The sequence below is a fragment of the Nicotiana attenuata genome, chromosome 7 (assembly GCF_001879085.1).
Source record: "Nicotiana attenuata strain UT chromosome 7, NIATTr2, whole genome shotgun sequence".
Classification (NCBI taxonomy): Eukaryota; Viridiplantae; Streptophyta; class Magnoliopsida; order Solanales; family Solanaceae; genus Nicotiana; species Nicotiana attenuata.
The window spans coordinates 44673662-44686982 of NC_031995.1; the positions used below are offsets into that span (position 1 = coordinate 44673662).

A 13321-nucleotide genomic window follows, 5' to 3' on the forward strand; every position below is an offset into this window, starting at 1 on the left:
GACATAATTTTTATGTTATAAACGGTGTTCGTCTTATTTTAGCTTCTTTTTGTCCATATTAGTTAGGCGTTTTTATAGAGATATACTTTCCGTGGAATCCCGCAAATTTTCTTATTGGTGTAATCGATAACTGAATCAATAAGCCCCAAAAATCGATAAATCGAAATCGAAAAAATCGAAACCTTATTGAAACGATAACGATAAACATATATACAAATCGATAATCGATAAGGGTCAAATCGAATCGATAAATCGAATGCACACCCCTAATCCAGAGCATGCAAACATCTATGCCCTCGAAAAATGAGTTAAGGGCCTTATCCACAACCCGAGATGCCTCGATCGATTTTTCTGCGGCGGCCCGAGCCTCGTCTAAAAAGGCCTCCAAATGAGGCGGTGACTCCGGAACGTGAAAAACGTCAAAGTTTTCCGAGGCGGTCTCCCTCGGAACTGGAGGAGCTTCCTGCAAATTAGTAGCTACTTGATCTTCTTCGAGCCCCCCGAGCTACAAGGAACTCAGACTTTCGAGCATCCCCCTATGGGGGCACCAACTCCAGGTCGACATCAATCGACTTGTGAGTGACGAAATCCATATCATCGTCATCCTCGGGATAACACTTAAGCCGCTAAAGAGCTTTGAAATCCTGGACACGGGCACTGGAAGCTTTCTTGGTGCTCTTTCTAACCTTGACCATGATCCTTTTCTTCTTCTTAGCCTCGGTAGGAGCGTCCAAGGTGACAGTGGACCTTTTCTTCTTCTTCTTCTTCTTCGTTTTCTTCTCCTTCATTGCAGCAACTTTGGCAGTAGGCTATGGTGAAGCGGAGGGTTTTCATACGAGGATGAGGCCACGACTGTGGAAAGAAAAGACTTAGTCAAAATAATGACAAGATGAAACGACCCAAAAGGAAATTCCACAAGAAGAAGAGGGACACTCACCATGAGAACGAGCCTCTCACTTGCCTTTGAAAAGCTTGCGCCACTCACGCTCGGGATATGTGAGTTGTTTGCATATGCCCTCCACCCACTCCCTAAAGCGAGCGACCACATTGGGGACTCGGACGACAGTTGCATGTCAAATAAGATGAATAATTAGAGAAATGAGTAGATTCCAAGGAGTACTTTGACAAATTAAGAGGAAATAAACTTACGTTTTGAGTTCCACTTCTCGAGGAACGGTAGGAACTCAGAAGGAATGAGATATTCGGTCTTTATCCGAACAAACCTCCCCCTGCCAGCCTCGATCCCTATCTTCATCTATAGAGGAGAAGGGAGCTTTCTTTGCCCGATGGGCGAGCTTGATTAAATCCCCTTGGAAGATTTGGGTTGGAGCAGATGATTAACCGTGAACCGAGCCTCCTCTATGTTGTTAGAGAAGTGACGGAGAAGGGTCACGATCCTCCAAAAAGACGGGTGGATCTATCGAAGCAGATTTGGTACCTCTTACAAAAATCAAGGATCACCATATTCACCGGACCAGACGTGAAAGGATATGTATAGACGCTTAAGTATCCTTCCATGTGCATCGTAATATCCTCATCGGTACTGGGAACGACTATGTTTTTGCCTTCCCATTTGCAGTCCTCTCACACTACTTGGAGCGTCTCCTCGGTGATGGAGTAGACGTACCTCCACGCCTCCTTACCTAGGTCTCCTTGTTTGGAGACTTTTTCGACCTTGAAGTCGTTGTCTATGGAGTAGCCTCCGGGGATAAATTCTGTGAGAGGAGGTTTCGGGGCTATTACCGGAAGGGTTGCCTCGGTGTCTATGGCCGAGGTAGAAGTCGAAGGTGCAGTATTTTGGGCAACCGACTTTGAAGTCTTAGCCATCTTAATCTGAAAATATGAAGGTTTGAAGATTGGTATGAAGGTTTGAATATTTGGTATGAAGGTTTGAAGGTAAAGTATGAAGGTTTGAAGACAAGAGATAAAGATACGAAGATGTGGAGAACAATTTATGAAGATTTGAAGGATTGATGAGCGGATAGAAAATTCGAGGGTAACTCAAGAAGGTTCGAAATCAGAAAGTAAAAAAGTGAAAAAAAAAGGAAACCAGAGCTTTTATAGGAAAGGAATAATAATGCGTGACGTTTCATATTTGGTAACTATCGAGGATGGTCAACCGGCAGCTAACACGTGTCCAAAGTCAGAACGACGTGACTGATGGGACGTTTAGCTCGTCAACTTGCTATGGTGTACGAATGAAGGAACTGGGGTTAATCAGTCACTTTTCGTCTTTCCTATAAATCTTCTCTTCAAGTAGTGAGGGGACTATCTGTGTACGGGCAAAATCGGAGATAAAGTTACTCCCAATTTCCCGATGAAGAAACGAGGGAAGACGTGGTTCGATGCTGGCTCGAGTAAAGCCGAGGGCGCTCATAGACCACAGCCCGGGGAGGGGGGGGGGGGGGCGAATGATATGTCAAAAATCGGGCATGGCCAAACCTAGGAAGAATCAAGCCCGAACAAAATAAAGAATCGATGTTAAAGAGAAGACGGTTAAAGAGGACGAACGAGGAGCCAAAATATCCGCCATCAACCCGATGTTATGGCGCGGATCACGCTGATATTAACTGCGGATCGTGTTTTACTGGAAGAAAATGATTTTTACCTTATTTAGACTTGTACTAGGATGAAACTCCCCTACTATATAAAGGGGAGGTCTTTTTCATTTTTTGGGGTCACTGTTGGCACGCATATCAAGCAATAAAGTTTACTTTTGTCTTTTAGCTATTGGTGTTCTTCAGCTATTATCTCATTCAACTAAAGCCGAGCTCCATCTCGAGGGCTCGATCGGAGCCGTTTTCCAGCATTCAAATCTAACGCCAAGCTCAATTACTTTGTGGTGTTTGGTTTGATTGTTTTGCCTTACTTTAATTCAATTATTTGTTGTTCTCGTGTTAAATTAAACTACGTATCCTTTAAACCGCGTACAAATTTAATTGTTACTCATTTTAAGGGTAAACATAGTTAATTAAATTTCAACCATTAATTTTAAACTATACAATATTCTCCCATCCAAGTAGGAATTTAGAAAATGGAGAGAATGAAAAATGGACAGGAGTTGGATTCCACATTTTAAAACTAAGTGGGCGTTTGGACATAAGAATTGTAAAATTCCAAAACAGGGTGAAAATTATTTTCAAGTGAAAATGGTATTTGAAATTTAGAGTTGTGTTTGAACATAAATATAATTTTGGGTTGTTTTTGAAGTTTTGTGAGTGATTGAGTGAAAATTTTGAAAAACTGCCTTTTGAAGTCTTTTAAAATTTTCGAAAATTTGCAAAATGCATCTTCAAGGTGAAAATTGGAAATTTTATGAACAAACGCTGATTTTGAAAAAAAGTGAAAATTTTTTGGAAAAAAGAAATTTTTTTTATGTCCAAACGGGCTCTAATAGTCACCTTTTTAAAAGTTAAATAAAACTATTAAAACGTTTTGAATGATTAATAAAAATATTTTAATTTGAATAAAGAAAATAATAGGTGACTAAAATTAAGTTAATTTCGGGGTAATTGACTCTGTAATAATATAAAGTGTTTCCCTCCAAGATATCCCTCAAATTATTCAAATAAAATAAAACAAGAAGTATTTCAAAACTCCTCTATCTTTATTTTTCGGTGAGGAACAACCGAACAAGCTTCCTCCTCTCGAATGTTAACCCATCCACACTAACCAATCTAATATCAATAGTAAGAGAAACGGAAGATCTAAGGACTGAACTTCTCGTGAAATTGAAACTTTACACGTGTGTGATTTATAATAAAGTTAGATTCATTAGCAGTGATGGAAACAAAATTATTACTAAAGATATTCAAAATATAAGAAAAATACACAGGCGAAAGAACTAAACAAAATCAACATTTAATATATATAACACTACTTTAACCACTACTTTCTTTTTCTATCGTATAATAGTTGAACCAAATTTTAGGTAGTCAATCTAAATTTACAGGCTCTACATGTAGTTAAAATTGAGCTTAAAAAGATCAATACTCATATTGCAATATCATGAGTTCAAATTGGAATCTTCTCTCATCTCTCTTATTAATTATGTTGTTAAACAAGATTATCTAAATTTTACATAAGTTTACAAAATAAACAAAGTGCAATGAATGAGGCTGGGCGGGCTGTTGGCATCAATAATCTATTCAAACTTCTGTAAGAGCGTGAAATAATTGCGCTCCCTTATTCTGGATTTTGGTTTGGACAACTGGACCCTGAACGCAAAAATAAAGAAGGAAAATCAAAAAAGCATTTGTTCACTTTAAATAGACTCACGCGAGTTCACGAAATGACAAGATTGGCAATTTGGCATATGAAAGGTGATATTCACGCGCTCGATCAGAAGTATGCATGATTTGACGTAACCAGAGGCAAACATTTGGACACGGAAACTCAGCGGGCAACGGGCAGCACTTAACGCCGTTATTCCCAGTCACTAACGACGTTTAATAAACAAAGGGAAAAGAAGTATTCAACGTTAATTTTAAAGGTTTGAAAACCCTCGGTAAAGGCCCCACCAAAGCCTCAGGGTTGGACTCAGGTTCGGACCACAAAAGCGACTCGAAAAAAGCCAAAGCACTCCCCTCACAGAGAAATAATGTAATGGAGTAAAAGAAGAGAGAGAATATAGAGAGAGACTTGTAGAGAGAGAGAGACATTGTAGAGAGAGAAATTGGAAGAACCCCGAAAAAGATGGGGCAGATCGTGAAAACGAAGAAGAAAGGACGTCCATCAAAGGCAGATCTCGCTCGCCGGAACGCCGAAGCCGCCGTTGAGGCGTCGGAATCAGCGAAGAAGGAGAGAGAACTCCGGCGGAGCGGCCGGCGTCGGAATGTCAGGTACGCCTTAAGCATCGACGACTACCTGGACGACGACGAGTACTTTTTGGACGACGACGAGGATGAGAGAGGGAGGGAGAAGAAGCTGAAACTGTTGCTCAAGCTGCAGCAGAGCGATGAAGGCGGCGCTGCTGAGTCAACTCCGAGTCGGACTCGGCAAGGACCTGCCACGTCGGCATCCTCCTCCGACGATGACGAAGGACGGAAGCCCTCTAAGAAGAGGAAAATTAGCGGCGACGATGACGAAGAAGAAGAAAATGATGATGAAATTGAAATTGAAAATGAAAATGAAAATGAAATTGAAATTGAAAATGATGATGAGGTAAGTGTGAACTGTGAAGTGTTGTTCGTGATCGAAAATTGAGAGGAAAAGGAGGGAAGAAAGTAGAAAGTCCAGCTCAGCTGAGTTTAGTTTACTGAGATTTTTGTAATTGGACCAGAAGACTTGTAAATCACTCACGCACTTGTTTGTTTCTCTCTCTTTCCATATAGGCACTCACTCACTCAATGTGTGTAAATCTGTGTCGGGGAGGGGGGAATTGATATATAACTGTCGGGTCAACTGTCAAAAAACTAACCCCCACAGAATCTGCTCACGCTCCCACCTTTCTCTCTCTCCTCTCTCTTTCTCTCTCTATTACTCTAAATACACAACATAAACACCAATACTCTCTTTCTCTCTCTCTTTGTCTCCCTTGTTTCTGCCTCTGTCTAGCAGACGCCATTTTCCTTAGTGTGTCATAATTTTGCTTTAAAGTTTAGTTGTTTGGTTTTAATTACGAGTCTTTTTTATTTGCTTCGGGATTTCTGCGGTCTAATATTTTGAGGAGAAAAGTAGGCGTTTGGACATGATTTTTTTTAAATTTTTAAAAAAGAGTATTTGAAGTTGAGTTGGAATGGGTATTGGAAGTTGCAGTTGTGTTTGGATATGAATTTTACTTGGAAAAGAAGTTGCAGTTTTGTCAGTGGAAATTATTGCTATTTCACTTGAAATACTCCTCAAACCTGTTTTTCAAATTTTCTAAAAAGTATGGAGTTGTGTAGAACAAGCACTTGTGAAATTATCTCCAAGTATAGTTCAAATATTTGAAATAAATTCTTGAGAAAAATGGACCCTTATAGAGCAGAACAAGTATAGAGGATTCATTTGGATTGAGGTGTAATTGCTTGATTGTAGTGTGATTCTCTGCTTTAGTATTTTTAAGATTATGTTTATGGAGGTTTGAGTCTACTGATGGATTTTGATAGGCTGAAGGAAGGAATGGAGAAGCGAAAGGTGTTGACTCTCCTCCAGGTATAGTTTATGATTTTTCAGGAAATGGAGACATTTAATGTTTGATCCTTATTCCCATTATTGACATGTACAATGTGGTTGGGCAGGGACACCAGCGGAACCACCTTCAGGAATCCCGTTGCCAGACAAGAAGACATTGGAATTGATTCTGGACAAGCTACAGAAGTAGGTGTTAAATTGTTAGGAAAATGGAAACTTTTCTGGTCGTCGAGTAACCCTTGTAATGTTTAGTTTCTTTAATTTCCTTGTGACAGGAAAGACATATATGGTGTTTATGCGGAACCTGTTGATCCTGAAGAGGTATGTCTCTTGGAGGGTTAGTTTTTTGTTCAGAAGTCTTATTAGGGAAGAATGACAATAAAATTAAAGAGAATCTGTTAAGTTTTTTCTTGATTTCTGGGCAGCTTCCTGATTACCATGAGGTGATTGAGAATCCCATGGATTTTGCCACTGTCAGGAACAAGTTGGGTAATGGATCATATGCCACTTTGGAGCAATTTGAGGTGAACCTCTTCAACTAAACCACTGTATTCTTCTTATTTTTGTGCTTGGAGCGAAGGAAGTGCATTGGTTTTCTGTATTTTGTTGCGTCTTCCGGAATTCCAGTGGCAGCGAACAAAGACACTGGCACTCCAAAATAGCTGATTTAGCTTCCCTTCAATTTTGAAGCTTTTCTTCTTTTTTTATCTTAATATGTTTTTGGCCTTTGACCAGCCATTATTAGTAGAATCACATTTGTCTCTCAGTTGACCGTTTTTATTGCATTGTTTTCTTCTACACTTCTTATTACTGGACATGCAGCAATTGGCTGAACTCTGAACTTGGCATTGTATATTTATCTTCTGGATATATTGTTATGCTTGGGCCTTTGCTGTAGATCACAAAAACAAGTTTCCAGTGTTTGCTTTTGCACGGTTGTTACTAGGGTTTTTTTTTTCTTTTTTGAGTAAGGAGAAAGATGTTGATTATGCCCTGTTGATTCTACTTATAGCTCAATTTATGTGGTTGTGAAGAGTTAGAAGTTTTGTGTTTTTATGGTGCTGTGCAATTCATCACTAGTGGTTTTGAGAATCTGTGTAGCTTTGGCTGTTCATGATACCCTCGGTGGTTGAAATTTGAACTGTTTTTAGCTTAGTCACTACATTGCTCAATCTCCTAAAAAACACCGATATTATTTGGTACTGGTGATTTTCTGAATGTAAGGAAATGAAAGAGGAGTGCAGTTGCGTTTGGTGCTGGCGATTAACTGAATGTAAGGAAATGAAAGAGGAGTACAGCTGCGTTTACTCGAGATGGATCTTATACCGTGGTGTGTGGAGAAGTTCGTCCTTGTATCTCTGTTGTGAAAACTATTCAATTGGGAAAAAGGAATTAAAGAGGAAAACTATTAAAGAATAAAAATGTCAAGCTAAAGTTTATCTTGCAAGATATCGCATACTTGCATACTGCGAACTCGTTTTATCTACGGCCTCTAGGCTTCTATTCTATTATGAGGAGGCATATTGGATTTTACTGATATAAAGCATCTATTTCTCTTTATGAGTTTTGTGTAATGGAAGCCTGTGGTTTTCTGTTTTTTGGGATGAAGAGAATCAGGAAGGGGTTAATTGGTGTATCCCCATGAGCCTGTTTTTGGTTATCGGATGCCTAATTCAGTTTTATCTCTTTTTTCCTTTGCCTAAAAAAAAAGAAGAATAAAATCAGTTGGTATTCTCAGGAAGTTGAGGAAAGATTCTGATATTTGAGTACTTCAACTTTGGAGACTAGGTAAATAAAGAATTCAAACAAAGTGTTAGGGAAGCAGGAATTGCTGACATCATCATGGTGTCTTCTATGTAGTCTGAAGCCTTTTCCCGCTTTAGGTGTTTTGCCATCCATTGCATAAATGTGCGTGCTTTACTTAGTCACACTGCTTATCTACTGTTTCGGATGCTTCAAACAGTATATTGATGTAGTAACGAGCCCATCTCAAGGTGTTTGCTTTTATAGGTCAGACAGAAACCTTTTAACTTCTTTTACTTCTGTTAAAGGAGAACGAGGATATATAGATTATATCTTTGCTTTTGTCTCCTTTAGGCATGAAAAATAAAAGGAGGAAGAGGGATATAGAATGTCACTTTGTTGGATATAAGCGCTTATGAGGGAGATGCAATGTGTCACTTTAAGAGACATGAGTTCAAGGGACTTCTTCAGTTGGTGTTAATTCTTTTCTCTTCTTTTCTTTGATGAAATGAGAAGTCATAAAGCTAGTCTTCTGTGTGTGACCGTACCCATGAGGATGTTGAAGTCCAGTTGTCATATTTTTTTTGATTAAGTATTATTGTCACTGTTTCCATTTATAGGTTTTTAAGCTATGTTACTAGCACAAAATCCAGTAGGTACTGCTATTAGCTTGATATCCCTGAATAATCAAACTGTAATTGTTCCATTTCAGAGTGATGTTTTCCTCATTTGTTCAAATGCAATGCAGTACAATGCACCAGATACTATCTACTATAAACAGGTAGTTCTTGCAATCTCATCTTAGTCACCCTTCCATTTTGAACCTATAAAGCTTATCGTGCAACTATTTTGGCAAGGCACGTACCATCCTAGAGTTGGCTACAAAGAAATTTGAGAAGTTGAGACTTAATTATGACCGCTCCGAAAAGGATGTCAAGGTAGACCAGAAGACAAAATATGGGTCTGTTTTCAGGAAGCAAATAAAGAAGCCGGTGCTCCCGATGTTCCAAGAAACTGTTGGCTCCGATTTCTCATCGGGTGCCACTCTCGCCACAGCTGGAGATAACCAAAATCATAACAGCACTTCCCTTTCTGGAGTACCAGAGAAACCTTATGGTGTTGAGTTGCTTGCTGAAGGAAATTTTTCACTGATTGATCACAATGTAGACAAGGCAGAAGAACCACTATCAGGTACCAGAATTTTTTATTGGTTTTCAACTGAATCAAGATGTTCATATTTGCTTAGCTACATGGTCTCTCCCAGTGTTTTGAAGAGTGTGAAGCGAGGAAAAGCGACAAGCCCCTTTTCGCTTAAAGCGTGAAGCGAAGAGCTCCCTTTTTGAAGTGAAGCGGAATTAAAAAAAATACTAAAATAAATACTGCATAGATAACACATATAACTGTAAGCAAATGTTCAATACTTCAATGTAACCCAGAAAACGAAAAGAAAAAGAAGAAGAATTACAAGAGAATGAGAAAAAGAACCGAAGAAAAAAAATTTGGCAGCATTTCGCTGCAATTTTAAGGACCGAAACGAAAATAAAAAGAAGAAGAAGAGAATGAGAAAAAGAAGAAGAACTGAAGAAAAATAAAGTTGGCAGCATTTTGCTGCATTCTTAAGCACTGAAGCCAAAAGAAGAAGAAGAAGGAGGAGGAGGAGGAAGAAATCATACCTGGGCTTGAACTTGAGGAGTGCTGAAAATTGAAAACCCTAGTCGCCGCTTGCTCTGCTGCTCGCTGATTTTGTGTAAAAGACCGAGCTTTTTTAATTTTTTCATTTAACTACCGTTGGCAGTGACTTAAAAGACAGAAGCGAGTGCTTCGGTCGCTACTCGCTTCGCTACCGCTTTGCGCTTTTTGGCAGAAGCGGTCGCTTCCAACTACCTGAAACGCTTCACTCAACAGAAGCGACACACTGGCCGCCTCGCTTCGCTTCGCGCTTAAAGCGCTGAAGTGAGCGCTTTTCACAAAACTGGTCTCTCCTGCTTTATGTCCTGCATTTCTCTTTTAGCTGTTGACATTTTGAGCTTGACTTAATCAAGTGTAACTAGCTGATATATTCCGATTTCATCCTTTTCCTTATTTTTTTGTTCTTTTTGCATGTGTTACTTGCTCTTTAAATTTCTCCTCTTAACTTGTTGCAGGGAAGGGTCCTCTATCCAGACTTGGAAGGAAATCAATTGTGCACGATGAGAACCGGCGCGCAAGTTACAACATATCCACGCAACCAGTTTCCTGCACTGAATCCATATTTTCAACTTTCGAGGAAGAAAGCAAGCAGCTGGTCACTGTGCGTATCACATAACAAGTTTTATTTCCATTTGGTTATTGTTTTCCTTATGTAATTTTCCTGTGTCTGTTTAGGTTGGGCTTTACACTGATCATGCATATGCTAGGAGCCTTGCCCGATTTGCTGCAACTCTTGGGCCTGTTGCATGGCGAGTTGCATCCCAGAAAATTGAACAGGCATTACCTTCTGGGTTCAAGTTTGGCCGTGGGTGGGTTGGGGAATATGAGCCACTTCCAACCCCAGTATTGGTGCTGGAGAACTATACCATAAAGGAACCTCCATTCTTCTCCAAGTCTGTACACTCTTTTGGAGCTCAAAAGAATGAGAAAGCATCTCAGGACCCAGTTGCTCCAAAAGATAAACCTCTTTCAAGGCCGACGTTAGAAGGAAAATCTTCATATCTTGGTTTACCTAGCAGTAAGCTCACCGAGAGCGGCTTGAATATATTAATTCCCACGAAGGAGCAATCTCCTAAGGAGGTTAATCTAGAAGGAAGGCCATCTTTTCTTTCTTCTTCTGGAAAGAAGCCTCCTGTTTGTGCTAGCCCCAGATACCAGCATCCAGATTTACAATCCAGGAATTTCACTGAACCTGATAAAAAGCTGCAGAAGCAGGTTGAGTTAAATTCTACGTCCTCAGCCAATCAAAGGAATTCTGAAATTACCAGAAAGAGTCAAGTTACCAGTACTGCTGAAATACCTGGATCAAGGTCTACTGGGGCAAGTCCGAGGAACCCATTCCCGTCTGGGCCTTTTAAGCAACCGGCCATGAATGGAACTGCTGTTGGAGGACTGCCCAATGGGAGAGCCGTGAATAACAACTCAGGCACTACATCAATGGCGCATTTAACTGCTGATAGCATTCCGACTGTGAGAAAAGTTGCAGGTTTCTTTCACCAAGAACAGGAGCAGGGCCTGAGTGACCCTGTTCAATTGATGAGAATGATGGCCGAAAAGGCTCAAAATCAACAGAACTCTTTGAGCCAGTCCCGTGTTGATGCTTCTCTGATGTCCCCCGTGACTAAATCTTTGAGGAAAGACGATTCAGGAAGTGCCACTGCCACTGCTGCCCGAGCATGGATGTCAGTTGGGGCAGGAGGTTTCAGACAAGGCGTGGAAACAGCAAACCTGCAGAATAGTCATATTTCTGCTGATTCACTGTATAACCCTTCTCGCAATGTCCAGCAACAAACTTCACGAGTTCGAAGTGAACTTCCTGCATCTGCATTGCACTTTCAGGCTGAGAAGAACAGTACTCCACTTCATGCCTTCGTGCCTCATCATGTGAGAGTGGGCAATGAAGCTCAATTCCAAAATCGCCCAATGATTTTCCCTCAATCAGTACCTGCCGACTTGTCTAGGTTCCAGGTGCAATCTCCCTGGCAGAGTTTTAATCAACCAGCACTGCCAAGGCAGAAGCAGGATTCCCTCCCCCCTGACCTAAACATTAGTTTTCAGTCGTCTGGGTCTCCTGGCCGGCCATCTTCAACTGTTTTGGTTGATTCTCAGCAGCCAGACCTGGCCTTGCAATTATGAGACTGGGCAACTTCGTAGAAAAAATGGGAGGAGGTCTGAACCTATTAATGGTTCATAGCCACACAAGAGCTTTCTGATATTCTGGCTGGGCTTGTTTGAATTTTTGTTTCAGGGCACACCACTACATCAGCAAATCACTAGCATCTGTCCATAATTGCTGAAGGCTCTGATCGGGTCTCATTTTGTGAGATGTCTAAACTAGCAACTCAACAATCGGCGTCAGCTGCTTCATTTTTATGGATGTTCCTAGGTATTGATGATCATATTCAGCTGGAGGAAAAGGCAATAGAACTAGTTCAGGTTTAGGATAGGCAGCAGGCACAACAAGAGGATCACTGTCCAGGTCACAAGTCGGTGGGTCGCTTGGTTTCTTGTGAATCACTGACTTGCGATTTAGATAGCTGAAGCAGGAAGTATATTACGTTAATAATAGTAGTTCCTTCCAGCAGGGTTTGCTATATGGTGATTTACTGATAGAAACGCTTTTGATTCATTGTAAATTGAGGCAAAGATGGGACTAGTTTTTGGAGTTTTTGCTATTCACTTCAATCATTGTAGGTCTACCTCATGTCCTACTTAGATCTGCGGGTTGTCATCTACATGTGATGGCGTAATATTCAGAGAAATGGAAAGGAGTTGATATTCTTTTTGTCATATATCAAAATTTTTGTTAGTGCTTGAGGAATTGTATGATACTAATATCGATGAATTTCAAGGATCTCCATTATGTTAAACGACTTGCACACATACACTTACTCCCAAAAAATGCAGGTTTTGTGGCAATTTTTCTTGCCTCGTATATACTTGTGTTTGTATCAATACCAGACATCAGTTTATTCCATTTCCTTCGAGTTAAAAGGAATACATCCCGATATTGCCCATAAGAAAAAGAATGCTAACGTGGTGATGGTAGTTTTAGTAAGTTCTGCATTGCAATCATTATTTTCAGTACATGTTTCGTTACCATTATTAGGGAGAACTAGCATTAGAGTATGCCAGTTGCACGTGAACCTATGATAATGAGATAAGACTATGCAAATTAGATAAATAGTTTTTAAAATACTATATTTGAGATATAAATAAAATTAAAATGAGCTCATGAAAATGATGAATACAAAGTCTGTAAAATGAATAATATTGAGTTAATATTCTAGAACAATAGTTCAGATAGATATAGTTCAAAAAATCAATTTTTTTTTGCAGATTTAGGAATTTATATTGATTAAATAGATCAAAGTAGAAATACTATTGATCACGCCCAACTATGCCTTATAAAAAGGACTAAGCGGTCGCTGCAAATATAATCCGGTTTACAAGTCCGGAGTCGAATCCCACAGAGAACTAAGGTTTAGCTACAACTGTTCACTATCACCAAGAAGACAAGCTTGAACAATTCCTAACCTATAGATATTAAGATTCTTGTGTTTAACTACTTAACTAACAAATTAAAATAGTAAATTAACAACTAACGATACTGAGGGTTAGAGAAAAGATTAAGGAGGTCTAGAGTTATGATTTCCCCTATTGTCGGAATCCTTCCCGCTATGTCTTCTATAATTTCGCCTAAGTATTCTCTACCGATCATGAGCACTCTTATTACCGTAAATCTCTCCCGAGTAATTACAACAATTTACTAGAC

General features: G+C 39.8%; 1 protein-coding gene across 1 annotated transcript; it reads left to right on the plus strand.

Annotated features, from left to right (window-relative positions):
- On the plus strand, positions 4090 to 12465 carry LOC109229009. The gene is made up of 9 exons (XM_019394307.1): positions 4090 to 5163; positions 6090 to 6135; positions 6222 to 6300; positions 6390 to 6435; positions 6540 to 6638; positions 8570 to 8638; positions 8715 to 9048; positions 10002 to 10147; positions 10222 to 12465. Exons 1-9 carry the CDS (start codon positions 4696 to 4698, stop codon positions 11680 to 11682), a joined length of 2748 nt encoding a protein of 915 aa, XP_019249852.1. The 5' UTR covers positions 4090 to 4695; the 3' UTR covers positions 11683 to 12465.